The 15,869-nt window shown below is 45.2% G+C and overlaps 1 protein-coding gene across 26 annotated transcripts in view; it reads left to right on the forward strand.

The window, feature by feature from the left end:
- Window positions 1-15,869, forward strand: part of clasp2 (cytoplasmic linker associated protein 2) — a 322,540-nt gene that overhangs the window by 99,298 nt on the left and 207,373 nt on the right. The window contains exon 1 of one of the 26 annotated variants that reach the window (XM_055633790.1): window positions 624-1,038. The exons of the other annotated variants lie outside the window; for them this stretch is intronic. Coding sequence (XP_055489765.1) covers window positions 1,029-1,038 — 10 coding nt within the window. The 5' untranslated portion in view covers window positions 624-1,028. Of the gene's footprint in view, window positions 1-623; window positions 1,039-15,869 lie in introns of those variants that run through there. 26 annotated transcript variants of the gene reach the window in all.

Consider the following 15,869-nt stretch of genomic DNA (forward strand, 5'->3'; position numbering starts at 1 on the left):
CACCAGGTTACCCGCTCTGCTCCCCTCGCCCTCCCCACCCCTTTGCTCTGATCAGAGCCATCTTCAGGATCATTTGTTAATTTGTGTGGATTTTTTTTCCATGTTATTAATGTCTTTTTCCTGCTCTGGCTTCAGGATAAATATTTGTTCAAGGAGCTTTCTGACACGGTGAATACAACCACAGGGTCCTTTCTTGATAGCTTACTGCTAATTTGCATTTGTTTCGTGTTTATGATATTCTCTGTTCTTGCTCAGCTGCCCGATGTGAAATCTTTGATAAAAGATCGCATTGCATGATCAATGCACCTTGTCTGCTCTCACCTTGTGTTGCTGTGAGAGAATCAATGTGTGTCAAATATTATGTAGCCTTTGGCTTTGTTTTCTTTCAGTTTACTATGAAGTGGTTTAAGGTACTATCATTTCTTTGAGCCGACGGAAAACAAAACTTTGAATGGTTCAGAAAGTTCAGTTAATATTGAGTATAAATCTGCAGGTCATGCAAATATAATGCTAACTATTATGCAGATGAGCAGTTATCCCATGACCCACGTGACAGTGTGATTACAGAGGACGTTTGTAGTGAGGACAGAGATTGTGATTACTGAACATGTGTCTATGCGGTGAATCTCTTAAGAGGCTTTATACTGGAAGCTTGTGACCAATGAGAAGAATTTTGGAGCTTAGTACGTGGTGTTCTACGTAGCCGTGTGAAACTGTTTTTCAGCAGCCTGGTAAATCTTTGTCTGTGCCAAATGGGTCATTTGGAGCCAATGTAATATCAGGTATTTCTGTCGAAACATGAGGAGGCTTTTATATAAAACCCCGTGAACAGAGACTCTTATTCTGAACTGGTTCGACAGCTGTTAGCTATTGCAGTGTGAAGCTGCAGTTTGGATTAGATCACAGTGTTTTGCTTATATTTGTGGTGCACTGGAGATAGTGGCACGGCCATCTATTGTCACAGAGCTGCATCAGGATCAGACTTGGCGTTTCATTCTAAAACCGGCAGCGATTGCAAAAGGGTGCAAATGAGTGATGGTGAGTAGTATTGAGAAATAAAGCTGGGGTCGTGGTATAATTGTACGAAGGAAAGCTGTGTGACTACAATTTTCCTTTCTTCAAGGTTTATTTTATTTTTATTAAATGTTAATTGATTAGTTTATTTCATGTTTTATTCTGAAAACAATGACCAAATCTGCCTAAAATATCTGTCGTACTAATAATTGAGCAGCAAGATAAAAATCGACATCATCTGATCTGCCTGGTGGCTTTTCTTTGTTTATTTGTCAGATAAATTAATGACTGCTGGAGATAGACATTTTTTTTCTGGATAAAATTTTTTAAATGATGTGATTTAATTGCAATATTAAATGTATTTTACCACAATTTAAAATATATAATATTAGAAAATATTAATTGTGGAACCTATATTTTGTCTGCAAATGAAATGGTTAAGAATAGAGTTATCTGCACAAAATTGATAATTTGAACAAATATGGTTATTCGCCTATTATTTGAAGAATTCCACCTCCAAAAATACTCCGTGCTGTCAAAATGCTGGAGACATAAGTCATGAGGAAAAATCTAAGCAGTTATTATCTAGGTGGATTTACAAGCTAAGTGAAAAGATTTAGCATTTCAAACATTGTTTTGTTATTGACTTTGTGATTATATTTGCAAATAATTTGAACAATACGGAATGGTCCAATATCTTGTAACGGATTTGAAAGGCATGAATGTATTGGATTTGAGGGATTTGTGGTTGACTATTGGTCCCAATGAAGGAGGCTAGATGTCGTAAAAATCATCATTCATTAATACTAGGGGGAAAGAAGGATATATTATCTAGGGGGTGACAATTGTCCAGGATCTTCATTAACTGAAGTACACTGGTGCAAATTTAAATATCATTGTAAAAGAAAGGGGCTGGATTGTCTGATTTAAAGAACAATCTTCAGCATATTGATTTCTTAACTATTTTTTTCAGCGTGATGATATTGCGTGTGCACAATAGAATCTTTCATTGAAGTTTTCACATTCCAACCTATTTTGTTAAATGGCTCGGGTGAAATTCAAAGTGAGAATGTGTATGAAAAACACAAACTGAATGAGAACATACAGTAGCTGTATATACAGATATTGTTGATTAAGAAGTGCACGTGATACGCTGGACATTGAGAGCAAGCATTAAAGGATTAAGGCTGACAAAGCAGCTTGGAGCTGTGACCGTGTATTAAATTAGAATATTTTCCTCTTACTGAGTTCTGTAGCATATTTTCAAACTTAAAAAAAATATATATTTTAACAAAATTAATTGAAACAACTTAGACATAAATGTAATTGGGTTGGTTGGTAAGTTTGCCGACAACACCAATATTGGCGAAATTGCGAAGAATGAGGAAGGTTGTCTAAGTATACAGGGGGATATAGGTCAGTTTCAGAAGTGGGCAGAGAAATGACAGATGGCGTTTAATCCGAACACTTTTGAGGTGTTGCAATTTGGGACGCTGAATGTAACAGGAAAATATACAATTATTGACAAGAGCCTTAACAGTATTGATATGCAGAGGAATTTTGGGTTCCAAGCTTTCATTCCCACCACCCTGCAATCAGTCTGAGGAAGGGTCTCGACCCTAAGAGTCACCTATCCATGTTCTCCAGAGATGCTGCCTGACCTGTTGAGTTACTCCAGTATTTTGTGCATTCTGTTGTATTTGAGTTTAACGATCGTATTTATGCATGGTTTGTCTGATCTGTTGGGATAGCATGCAAAACAAAGCTATTCACCGTATCTTGAGTAGCTTAATGGACCTGTCCCACATAAGCGACTGCTGGCAACAATGCAGTCGCCACATAGTTGCCACATGTCCGCAGATGGTTGCGGGGGAGTCGCCTTCATGGTCGTGAGGAGTTCCCAGCATTCTGGGAACTAGTCGCGGCCTCATTATGGTCGGCGCAAATTTTTCAACGTTGAAAAATTAGCGGTGACCAGAATGAAGCCGCCATGGAGAGTATCGAGAATTCTCGTGCCATGGGTGGGTTGCCAGGAGGTCGAAGGTTCTTGTAGGTTTTCGCCAGTGCTGACTGGTGAATTTCATTGGCTCATTTGGAAAAAAACGTAAGCATTAGTTTTCTGAACCAAGGATAACCGACCGGTAAGGTCTCCCCCCTTCTCCCCATTTGTTCCCCCCCTCTCCTCCTCCCCTCTCCTCTCCCCTCTCTCTCCCCCCCCCCCCCCCCCCCCCCTCCCCCCTCACCCCCATCCCCCTCTCCCCCCCCCCCCCCCTCTTTTAAAGGACTTACATGACCCTTCCCGTATACTGTGTTTTCACCGTCTGAATTACAGAGCTAAACGTCCTGGTCATTGCGGTGTGTGTCTGTTTCACATTGACTTTTCACATTCAGACAGCGCTCCCCCCGCTTGCCCTGTCCCCCGCATGCATAACAGACTGGTGAAGGAAGCAATGTGTGTGCGTTCCACTCTGACAGTCGCCATTCCAGTCGCCGGTTATTCAGGCGACTACTGGCGACCTGACAGTCGCCCGCAGTCGCCTGAAAAATCTCCTAAGTGGGACAGGCCCATAAATCTACTTTGTGAGGCCTTGGGGTTTTATCCGCCACAATGTGTTTTACAACCGTTAATACCTCCTCATTGATAATTCGTCTTGGATCTGAGACATCATAGCTCCCAAGCCTCAATTCCTTAGTTCCATGATTTATTTTTCCTCAGTTAAATCAGATGAGAAGTATTCATTTAATATCTCTTGTGGTTCTAAACAAAGATGACCATGCTGACCGTTAAGGGGACCTATTCTTTTACTAGCCAGCCTTTTACTCTTAATTTACCTGAATCTCTTGCAAATATCCTTTACCTTGCCTTTTGCCCGGATGATTGCTTTCTTAAGCGTACTCCTACATTTCCTATACTCGTGAAGGGATCAATTTGATTCTGCCTGCCTCATTGTGACATGTGTCTCCTCTTTCCTGACCAGTGCTTCAACATTTTGAAATTCCCTAATCTTGTCAGCCTTACTCTTACACCTAACAGAAACATGCTGTACTTGCCGTCTTGCTGTATCACTTTTGAAAGCCTTCTTACCATCTATCCCCTTAACGCAACATGATGGTGCGGCTCTCCTTGATAACCCTCCTTTCCTCCCATTCTATATTTGTTTTGACCATCTGTCCCATCAGCCTCTAGTGTGCCTTTTTCCAGGGCCACTGTGCAGAAGTTAGACCAGCCTTCCTGAGGGTGAACCCATGGAAAGCAACTGACCTGGATGGAGCACCTGGCCGCGTCCTTAAGAATTGCGCGGACCCGCTAGCGGTTGTGTTCACGGATATCTTTAATCTCTCCCGACTGTTCTGAGGTACCCACGTATTTCAAGAAGGCCACTATCATCCCGGTGCTGAAGAAAAACAAGATCTATGCCTTAATGACTACCTCCCAGTGGCCTTGACATCCACCATCATGAAGTGCTTTGACAGGCTGGTTATGGAACACATTAAATCCAGCCTACCATGCAATCTTTTAGTTTTTTGTTCCATCCAAGGACATCTCCAAACACGTGGTACTCTGAGTCAGCACTCACCTCTGCAACTGGATCAGCGATTTCCTGACCAACAGACTACAATCAGTGAGGATAGGGGACAAATCATTCTCAATGATAATCCTCAATACTGGTGCCCCGCAACGATGCATTCTCAGTCCCCTTCTTTACTCCTTACACACTCATGACTATGCAGCCAAATACCAATCCAATCAGTGTAAGGGTTCTGGGCCGAAACGTTGCCTATCTCCTTCGCTCCATAGATGCTGCTGCACCCGCTGAGTTTCTCCAGCATTTTTGTGTACCTACGAATTAGCAGATTACACTACCTAAATGGAACTGCTATCAAATAATGATGAGATGGAGTATAGGAAGGAGACTGAGAACCTTATAACCAGGTGCCAAGACAACGACCTTTCCCTCAATAACAGCAAGACGAAGGAGATAGTGATTGACTTCAGGAGGTGAAGCAGTACACATAACCCTGTATACATTGACGGCACCGAAGAAGAGATGGTTGAAAGCTTCAAGCTCTTCGGAATAAATATTACCAGCAATTTGTCCTGGACCAACCATATCAAAGCAACAGCCAAGAAAGCACACCAATGCCTCTACTTCCTTAGAAGGCTTAGGAAGTTTGGCATGTCTCCACAACAACCAATACCAACTCCTACAGAAACGTTTTATTGAGATGCATCACAGCATGATTTGGGAACAGGTCTATCCAAGACCGCAAGAAATTGCAGAGAGTTGTGGATGTATCCCAAACCATCACGCAAACTAACCTCCCTTCCATTGACTTCATCTTCACTTCATGCTGCCTTGGCAAGGCCACCAACATAATCCAGGACCAGTCTCACCCTGGTCACTCCCTTTTCTCCCTCTCCCATCAAGCAAGAGGTACAGAAATTTGAAAAAGGATACCTCCAGATTCAGGGACAGTTTCTTCCCAGTTGTTATCAGGCATCTGAACCATCCTATCACCAACTGGAGAGCGGTCCTGACCTCCCATTTACCTCATTGGGAGTCCTTTGAACTGTCTTTAATCAGTCTTTACTGAACTTTACCTTGCATTAAACGTTATTCCCTAATCCTGTATCTGTAGCTATGGCCAACTAGATTATAATTATGTTTAGCCTTTTCGCTGATTAAATAGGACACTACAAGAAGCTTTTCACTGCACCTCGGTACACATGTCAATAATAAACTAAACTAAACCATCAAAATCCCCTCACCTGTGCTCAGCTATCACTTGCCAGGATTTGTCTGACCCACACTCCCTTCAGAATTCCTCCCACCCCACCCACCGCCCACCACGATCATAGATGTTGGTCACTGTTCACAATTATCAGGTTTGTCCAATTATAGAAATAGAATTTGTAGTTTGGGGGAATTTTAAAATACATTTCTAGAACAACCATTGATTCATCATCAGGTCAGAAATGAGATTGGCGATGAACTGCGCAATGATTCCTTATTTAACAATGTAATTTATGCCTGTGTTCTGTGCCTGTGTGCAGTCTGAAGAAGGGTCTCGACCTGAAACGAGACCTATCCATGATCTCCAGAGATGAAAAAAAAAATGAAATGATTCAATTTATTGTCATTGTCAGTGTACAGTACAGAGACAACGAAATGCATTTTTAGCATCTCCCTTGAAAGGGAGACACAGGGCGTCGCGGTGTGCCCGCGCCTGCCGCCGTAACCATAACGCCGTAAAAAGATGCTGCCTGACATAGAGACATATAGCGTGGATACAGGCCCCATTGGCCCAACTAGCCCACACCGACCAAACATTTTCCATCTGTACTAGTCCCACCGGTCTGTGTTTGGCCGATATCCCTCTAAACGTATTCTATCCATGTACCTGTGTAAATATTTCTTAAACGTTTCGGAGCAGCCTCAGCCGTTGAGCTTGTCCAACAAGTCTGAGTCTTGCTCCCCATGCAGACGACAGTGGGGGCTGTGGGAAGGATGAGCAACCTAACCACCGCACTGTGGATCAGGGAGCCATCCCAAAGCGGGGTAGTTGTAATTGGCGACACTATAGTCGGGCAAATAGAAACAATTCCCTATCGCAAGGATCGACAGTCCCGAAAGCTGCATATAGTGCAATTTGAAATTGTCAGGCACAACACTGTGGGCATCACAGAGTCGTGGCTGAAAGAGGATCAGAATTAGAATTAGAATTAGATTCCTTTATTGTCATTCAGACCTTTCGGTCTGAACAAAATTATGTTGCCTGCAGTCATACACAGAACCAATAAAAACAAAACATACAATAAACACAAATTAACCATCCACCACAGTGAGTTCATCAAGCACATCCTCACTGTGATGGAGGCAAAGTCTTAGTCACCGTCTCTTCCCTCCTTGTTCTCCCTCTGCGCTGAGGCAATCGATCCAGTCCAGCGGACCTCCGTGGTGATGTCGCCGCCGCCGAAAGCCGGAACGCTGTCTCCGCTCCGAGATGGCCCGCCGCAGCATCAGCTCCGGGCAGCTGCCCCAGCTCCAGGCTGCCGCCCCAGCTCCGGGTCCCGCAGTCTCCGCTCCGGGCCGCCACCCCAGCTCCGAGTCCCGCAGTCTCTGCTCCGGGCCGCTGCCCCAGCTCCGGGCAGCCGTCCCAGCTCCAGGCCACTGCCCCAGCTCCGGGTCCCGCAGTCTCAGCTCCGAGCCCCGCTGCATCAGCTCCAGGCCGCCGTGGGGAAAGCCATAACGCCGCACCAGCAAGTCGGGCCACTTCTGCCTCAGTCCCGAAGATGTCCAGCCTCTCGTTGGTGAGTCCTGGCTGGCTCTGCCTCTGGAGCCTCGGGGTCAGTCGCAGGCTGGAAGCCGCCAGCTCTGCCATTAGGCCTCAGCGCAGACGGAGGCAGAGAAGGGGGATACAACACGAAAAAGTCGCATTCCCCCGAAGGAAGAGACAGAGAACATGTTTCACCCCCCCCCCCCCAACACAACCCAACAAACTAAAACTTAACCAAAACAAGACAAAAAAAACTACAGAAAAAAAGTAAAGACTGCAGGTGAGCCGCAGTTGTTAACAGCGCCGCCACTTCCAGAACTGGGAGCTGAATATTCACACATATACATCCTATCGAAAAGACAGGCGGGTGAGCAGAGGGGTTCAGGTGGCTCTGCTGGTAAGGAATGAAATAGATTGTAAGAAACAATATAGGATGAGAAGATGTAGAAACCTTGTGGGTAGAGTTAAGAAATTGAACGGGTAAAAAGACCCTGCTAGGAGTTAAATACGGGCCTCCAAGTAGTAGCAGGTTGAACACAAATTACATCAGGAAATAGAAAAGGCATGTAAAAGAGATATTGTTACAGTCATCATGGGGGATTTCAATATGTACTGTTTGTAGACTGGGTAAATCTGGTTAAAGAGTCGTAGAGTCAGACAGCGCAGAAGCAGGCCCTTCGGCCCAGATCGACCAAGGTACCCCACCTACACTAGTCGCAGCTGCCTGCCTTTGAACCATATCCCTCTAAACCTTTCCTATCCATGTTTTCCATCCAGCAGGTTGGTACTGGATCCCAAGGGAAGGAATTTGTGGAATGCCTATGAGATGGCTTCTTAGAACAACACATAGTCGAGTACACGAGGGAAAAGACAATTGTAGATGTGGTGTTGTTCAATGAACCAGACTTGATTAGGGAGCTTATAACCATATAACCATATAACAATTACAGCACGGAAACAGGCCATCTCGGCCCTACAAGTCCATGCCGAACAAATTTGTTTCCCCTTAGTCCCACCTGCCTGCACTCGTACCATAACCCTCCATTCCCTTCCCATCCATATGCCTATCCAATTTATTTTTAAATGATACCAATGAACCTGCCTCCACCACTTCCACTGGGAGCTCATTCCACACTGCTACCACTCTCTGCGTAAAGAAGTTCCCCCTCATATTACCCCTAAACTTCTGTCCCTTAATTCTGAAGTCATGTCCTCTTGTTTGAATCTTCCCTATTCTCAAAGGGAAAAGCTTGTCCACATCAACTCTGTCTATCCCTCTCATCATTTTAAAGACCTCTATCAGGTCCCCCCTTAACCTTCTGCGCTCCAGAGAATAAAGACCTAACTTATTCAACCTATCTCTGTAACTTAGTTGTTGAAACCCAGGCAACATTCTAGTAAATCTCCTCTGTACTCTCTCTATTTTGTTGACATCCTTCCTATAATTTGGCGACCAATTGTTTGTGAAGGAACCCCTAAGAGGCAATGATTATAATATGGTAGAATTCAACCTGCAGTTCGAGAGGGAGAAACTGAAATTGGGTGAATCGGTATTACTGTTGAGTAAACGTAACTACAGAGGCATGAGTGAGGAGCTGGTTTAAGTTGATTGAAGAGGGACCATAGCAGCAATACTAGGAGTTTCTCAGAGTAATTCATAAGATGCAGGATCTTTTCATCCCATAGAGGAAGGAGCCCGATGTTGGGGGAGTCCAGAACCTGGGGCCACTGTTTAAGAATAAAGGATAATTTATTTGGAATGGAGATGAGGAAACACTTTTTCACTCAGAGTTGTGAGTCTGTGGAACTTGCTGCCTCAGAGGGCGGTGGAGGTTGGTTCTCTGGACACTTTCAAAGAGGAGCTGGATAGGGCTCTTAAAGATAACGGAATGGCCTACTCCTGCACCTATTGTCTAACATACTTTGGGGAGAATGAGGCCACTATGGCTGACAAAAGAATTCAAAGATAGCAGAAAAGCAATAAAAGAAGTGATAGATTCTGGCATGGCGAAGATTAGTGGGATGCTAGAGAATTGGGAAGCATTTAAAAACCACAGAAGGCAACTAAAAAAGCAATAAAGAGAAAAAAGATCAAATATGAAGGTAGGCTATCAAAAGCTTTTTCAGATAATAAAGTGTAAAAAGACAAGTACTGGAAAATGACACTGGAGAAGTAATAATGGGGAACAAAGAAATGGCAGATGAACTGAATAAGGTTTTTTTGCTTCAGTCTTCAACATGGAAGACATCAACAATATGCCAGAATTTTGATAGTCGGGACTGAAGTGAGTGCAGCTGCTATTACTGAGGAGAAGGTGCTTGGTAAGCTGCAAGTGGATAACTCACCTGGACCAGAGACATTACAACCCAGGGTTCTGAAATAGGTTGCTTTTGAGATTTTGGATGACTTAGTGATGATCTTTCAAGAATCACTGGAGTGTGGAATGATTTCAAAGGACTGGAAAATCACAAATGTAACTCCAGTGCTTCAGAAGGGAATGAGGAAAAAAAAATGAAAGTATAGGCTGGTTAGTCAGACTTCTGGAGTTGGTAAAATATTAGAGTCCATTATTAGGGATGAGGTTTTGGGGTAATTGGAAGCACTTGATAAAATAGGCCAAAGCCAACACGGTTTCATTAAGAGGAGATCCTGTCTGATAAATCTGTTATAGTTTTTTGAGGAATTTATGAGCAGGATAGACAAATGAGAGTTGGTGGATGTTGTTTACTTGGATTTTGGGAAGACCTTTGCTAAGGTGTCACACGTGAGACTGCTAAACAAGATAGGAGCCCATGGTATAAGAGGCAAGGTGGGAATATGGGGGGCCTTTTCTGGTTGACAGTCAGTGACTAATGGTGTCCCACTGTGGTCCACATTGGGTCCTTTGCATGTTATATGCTAATGACCTCGATGATGAAATTGATGACTTTTGGCAAAAGAAGTGGCAAATGCAATACAGCATAGTCAAGTGTATGGTCATGCACTTTGGTAGAAGGAATAAAAGCATAGCCTACTTTCTAAATGGAGAGAGTATTCAGAAATCAGAGTTGCAGAGAGATTTGGGAGTGTTACACAATTCCCAAAAGATTAATTGACAGGTTGAGTTGGCAATAAGGAAGGCAAATGCAATGCTTTCCGAGGGGACTAGATTATAAAAACAAGGTGGCAATGCTGTGGTTTTAAGGCACTGGTGCGGCCATATTGTGAGCATTTTCCGGCCCCATATCTGATTAAGGATGTGCTGGGTTTGAAGAGGAGGTTAATACGAATGATCTGGGAATGCTTGGGTTAATATGTGCAAAGCATTTGAAGGCTCTGGGCCAGTACTCGTTTGATGAGCATTGATCTCATTGAAACCTATCGGATTATCGAAGGCCTCGATAGAGGGGACAGTGAAAGGATGTTTCCAGTAATGGGAGAGTCTGGAACCACATGGCACAGCCTCAGAATAAAAGGACGGACCTTTAGAATGGACATGAGGAGGAATTTCTTTAGCTAGGGGGTTGTGAATCTGTGGAATTAATTGCCACAGACGGCAGTGGAGGCCAAGGCATTTGGTATTTTTAAAGCGGAGATTGATAGGATCTTGATTAGTAAGGGTATCAAAGTTTATCAAAGAATTAAGGGACAAAAGTTTAGGGGTAACATGAGGGGGATCTTCTTTACTCAGAGAGTGGTAGCTGTGTGGAATGAGCTTCCAGTGGAAGTGGTGGAGGCAGGTTCGATTTTATCATTCAAAAATAAATTGGATAGGTATATGGACGGGAAAGGAATGGAGAGTTATGGTCAGAATGCAGGTAGATGGGACTGGGTGAGAGTAAGTGTTCGGGACGGACTAGAAGGGCCGAGATGGCCTGTTTCTGTGCTGTAATTGTTATATGGCTTATGGGAAGAAGGCGGGAGAATAGGATTGAGAGGGAAAAAGAGATCAGCCATAATCGAATGGTGGAGTAAACTCAATGGCCTAACTTAGCTCGTATGACTAATAGCCGTATGGGACTCCTGCATTATCTGACTGCACTGTCTGCTTCACCTGGTGGCTGGCCATTGCATTTTTGCCTGTGTGGCCAATAATTTAGGGTGAGCCGTGTTCACAATGTTCTCAGTGAACCCACCCACCATTCCAAATGTGTAATACGGGCAATTAGGAGCCACAGCTAGACACTCCCCCTGCACATAACAGATGACTATTGAGATATATAAAATACTGAGGACCATAGATAGTGTAAAGGCAATTTCAAACTTTTCCAATGTCCAACTTTCCGTTGCCATTACTACACAGGCAGGTAGATCGTACGCAGACGATAAAAAGAAACGGATCCTCCAGTCGTTATTTTCAGTTTAATTGATTCTTTATTGAAGTAGTTGTACAGACAAAAAAATGAATATACCAGATCCTCTTTATTCTTATACAAATTGTAGCTTTTTGTTCTTACCATCTGATCTGGTAAGAACTGTATTCTCTCCCGTGCCTACTTGTCTAATCTGACCACACACCCCTGGTATGATATATATAACATGCATCTACGTTTCAAAAACCCACCCCCAAGCGTTCAAAATAATACTGTTAGAAATATCTAGACAAAATAATAAGATGCTAACAGTAACTAGTCTAAGCATGAGTGGCTCCTACAGATAGGGTGGAAAGTTACAGCCTTTTTCCCAGGGCAAGTGAGTCTGAAGCTAAAGGGCTGGGTTTGATATGTGAGGGGATAGATTTAAAAGGGTTATAGGGGCAACATTATTACAAAGCCTGTGGTGAGTTTGTGGAACGAGTTACCAGAGGATGTTGTGGAGGCAATATAACTACATTTTAGACCGGTCCATGGAAATGGACCCAAACCACGCCCTCCCCAGGTACCTTCCCCTGCTATCACCTATCCCAATACCTCCTCCCTCAACTCTATCCATGGACCCCAAAAGTATTTTCAGTTTAGGCAGAGGTTCACTTGCATCTCCTCCGACTTCATTTACTGTATCCGTTGTTCAAGATGTGGACACTTATACATCACGAGACCAAACGTAGAATGGGCGATCGTTTTGCTGAACACCTTCGCTCAGTCTGCCTCGACCTAGCTGACCTTCCTGTTGCTAAACACTTTAATTCCCACACTGAACTTTCTATCCTAGGCCTCCTCCATTGTTAGAGTGAGTTGGAGGAACAGAAGCTCATATTTCGCTTGGGTGGCTTACAACCCAGGGGTATGAATATGATTTCTCTAACTTCAAGTAACCCCTGCATTCCATCTCCCCACCCAAGTTACACCAGCTTTTTGTTCTCACCTAGCTATAGCTAACAATGACCTGTTTCCTTTAAGGGCCTGTCCCACTTGGCCATCATTTACGCGACAGGCCGCTGCAGATTCAGTGGGCGGCGCGACTCTCGTCAGCAGTGGCCTCTGCAGTCTGTCCGCGTTTTATTATTTTTTGTCTATGTTTTTATGTAGTTTTTGTTATTTTTTGTTGGTGTGTGTGTGTGGGGGGGTGGGGTGGGAGGGAGGGAGGGGGAAACTTTTAAAATCTCTCCCTGCACGGGAGACCCGACCTTTTCTCGTCGGGTCTCCGTTATCGTTGGGGCCGCAACGAGGAGCGGCCTCCAACAGGAAGAGACCGGGGACTCTGGTGCCGACGACTCACCGTCGCCGTCGCGGGGCTGGCCGAGTCCGGAGCGGGTGGAGCGGTGGAGGAGCGCTGCTGCTGCTGCTGCTGCGGCCCGACCGGAGAGTCGGAGGCTCCAACGGCAGGTCTGTGGACGGCGGCACCGGGAGCCCGCGGGTCCCTGGAGGGAGACCGCTTTTCAGGGCTCTCGCAACGGCGACTTCCCCCGCCCGAGTTGCAGGGTTGAAGAGCTCCTGGAGCGGGGCCTACATCACTGCCCCGCGCGGCTTGGAATGGCCGCGGGACTCTGCGAGCGCACGCCGGGGGCTCTAACAGCAAGACCCGGTGTGCGACCTCGCACCACCCGGCGTGGCTTTAATGGCCGCGGGACAATCGCCATCGCCAGCCGAGGGCTTTGACTTTGACTCTGACATCGGGGGGGGGGAGAGTGCAGTGGAGAGATAAGTTTATTTGGCCTTCCATCACAGCAATGTGATGGATGTTTATGTTAATTATGTTGTGCCTTGGGTCTATTTGTTTGTAATGTATGGCTGCAGAAACGGCATTTCGTTTGGACCTCAAGGGGTCCAAATGACAATTAAATGTATCTTGTATCTTGTATCTTGACTGACGCCCAACGGTCGCGCACGTCATCATGCGTCCGCACAGCCGTCTGGAGCGCGTGACGTCATTTGAAGATAGACACAAAATGCTGGAGTAAATCAGCGGGAACGACAGCATCTCTGGAGAGAAGGAATGGATGATGTTTCGGGTCGAGACTCTTCTTCAGTCTGGAGTAACTCAGCGAGACAGGCAGCATCTCTGCATTGGAAGGAATGGGTAACATTTAGGTTTCTACCTGAAACATCACCCATTGCTTCTCTCCAGTGATGCTGCCGCTCCCGCTGAGTTACTCCAGCATTTTATGTCTATCTCCAATTGTCTTGGCCCCGCTCTGGGAGTAGGAGTGGGGGCGGATCCGGATCCTCAATGGCCGTGAGCCTCAGGCTGAGCTCGGCGACCGTTTGCCGGCTTCTGCTGCTGTTGGAGATGAGACGTTGTGCCGCGCCAGGGTCTTGGGCCTGTCCCACTTTGGCCGTCAGTTACACGACAGGCCAGTGGTGCGCGAAGATTTTGTTCAGGACGGAGTCCACACTCCCCCACGCCACTCCATGCACCCGTCCCGCGCTACCCATGCGCTACCCTCACGCGACCCACACGTTAGCAGGTCTCGTAAATGGCGCGCGAATGATGGCCAAGTGGGACAGGCCCTTTTATCATTGTTACTTTTTTACACATCTTTAATTCTTTCATTTATTTTTCACCCAGAGAGTTGTGAATCTGTGTAATTCTCTGCCACCGAAGGCAGTGGAGGCTAATTCACTGGATGTTTCCAAGAGTTAGATTCAGCTCTTAGGGCTAAGGGAATCAAGGGATATGGGGAAAAAGCAGGAACGGGGTACTGATTCTGGACAATCAGCCATGATCATATTGAATGGCGGTGCTGACTCAAAGGGCCGAATGGCCTACTCCTGCACCTTTTTTATTAATGCTTCTATGTTTCTATATCTCTCTACATCATCGTCGACATCTCTCATTTCCCTTTCCCGTGACTCTCAGTCTGAAGAAACCTCCCCCATTCCTTCTCCCCATAGATGCTGCCTGTCCCGCTGAGTTACTCCAGCATTTTCTGTCTATCCATGGAACGTTTAGAAGGATATGGACCAATCACAGGCAAATGGCCCAGAGAGATATCTTGGTCAGCAGGGATGTTTGGGCTCAAGGGCTGTATAACACAATGATATGGGATTGCTGGAGACCCAAGACATGTGCCTGAATTCCTACATAGAGCAGGAGAATCATGCCACAAGACATATATGAGCTTCGTATCGTTAGGGTTGTCATGGTAGTGGATTTAAACTTTCCCAATATTCTCTAGGACTGCCAGAGTGCCAAGAGTTTTAAAGGGGTGGAATTCGTCAAATGTGTTCAGGATTGGGCAATATGTACAGGGCCCTACAAGGGAGTGGGTAAAGCATCACTAATGGGCCTGTCCCACTTACCTGACTTTTTTGGTGACTACCAGCACCCGTCATAGGTCATTACAGGTCGCCGAAAATGTTCAACATATTGAAAATCCAGCGGCGACCAGAACAAGGTACAATGTCGTGGCATGTCCTAGGGCAAAGCCTATATGATTGTGAGTAGTCACCCAAAGAGTTGTGGCGCCTTTCTGGTCACCGCTGGATTTTCAACATGTTAAAAAAAAGAAGCACATGTCAAGTTTAAGAAGTTGGCATCAGACATGAGGAATGTAAGTGAGTAGAAAAGAAGGCGATTAGAAGGGCCAAAAAGGGGCAACAAAATGTCATTGGCGAGTCGGATTAAAATCACAAGGCTATTTATACATATGTTAAAGACAAGACATGACCAGGTAGAAGGTAGCACTGCTCAAAGATGAAGACAGGAATCTATGCTTGGAGTTGGAGGATGTCAGGGAGGCAGTAATAAACAACTTTACTTTATTCAAGTATTCACCGAGGAGGACAGTGAGATCAGTGTGGTCAGATGGTCAGCAAAAATATGCTAAGACAGTTTGAAGGAGGTGGTGCTGAGGCTCTTGAAGGCCATTGCGGTGGATATGTCCCATGGACCTGATGGGATCTACCCCGGGTTAATGAGAGAGGTAAGAGAGGATTATAGGGGCCTTGACGAGGATCTTTGGGTTTTTTTCCACCCACAGGCAAGGTCACGGAGGACTGGAGAGTGACCAATGTTGTTCCTTTATTTAAGAAGGGAAGTAGAGATAATTTATTGAACTGTCGTCCAGTGAGCCTCCCTTCAGTGGTTGGGAAATTATTGGAGAGAATTTGAGATAGGATTTACTCCCATTTGGAAAAGAATAGGCTAATTGGGGATAGCCATCATTGCTTTGTATGTGGCAGGCCATCTCATCAAATTGATTGAGTTTTTTGAG

This window comes from Leucoraja erinacea, chromosome 4 (assembly GCF_028641065.1).
Source record: "Leucoraja erinacea ecotype New England chromosome 4, Leri_hhj_1, whole genome shotgun sequence".
Taxonomy (NCBI): Eukaryota; Metazoa; Chordata; class Chondrichthyes; order Rajiformes; family Rajidae; genus Leucoraja; species Leucoraja erinaceus.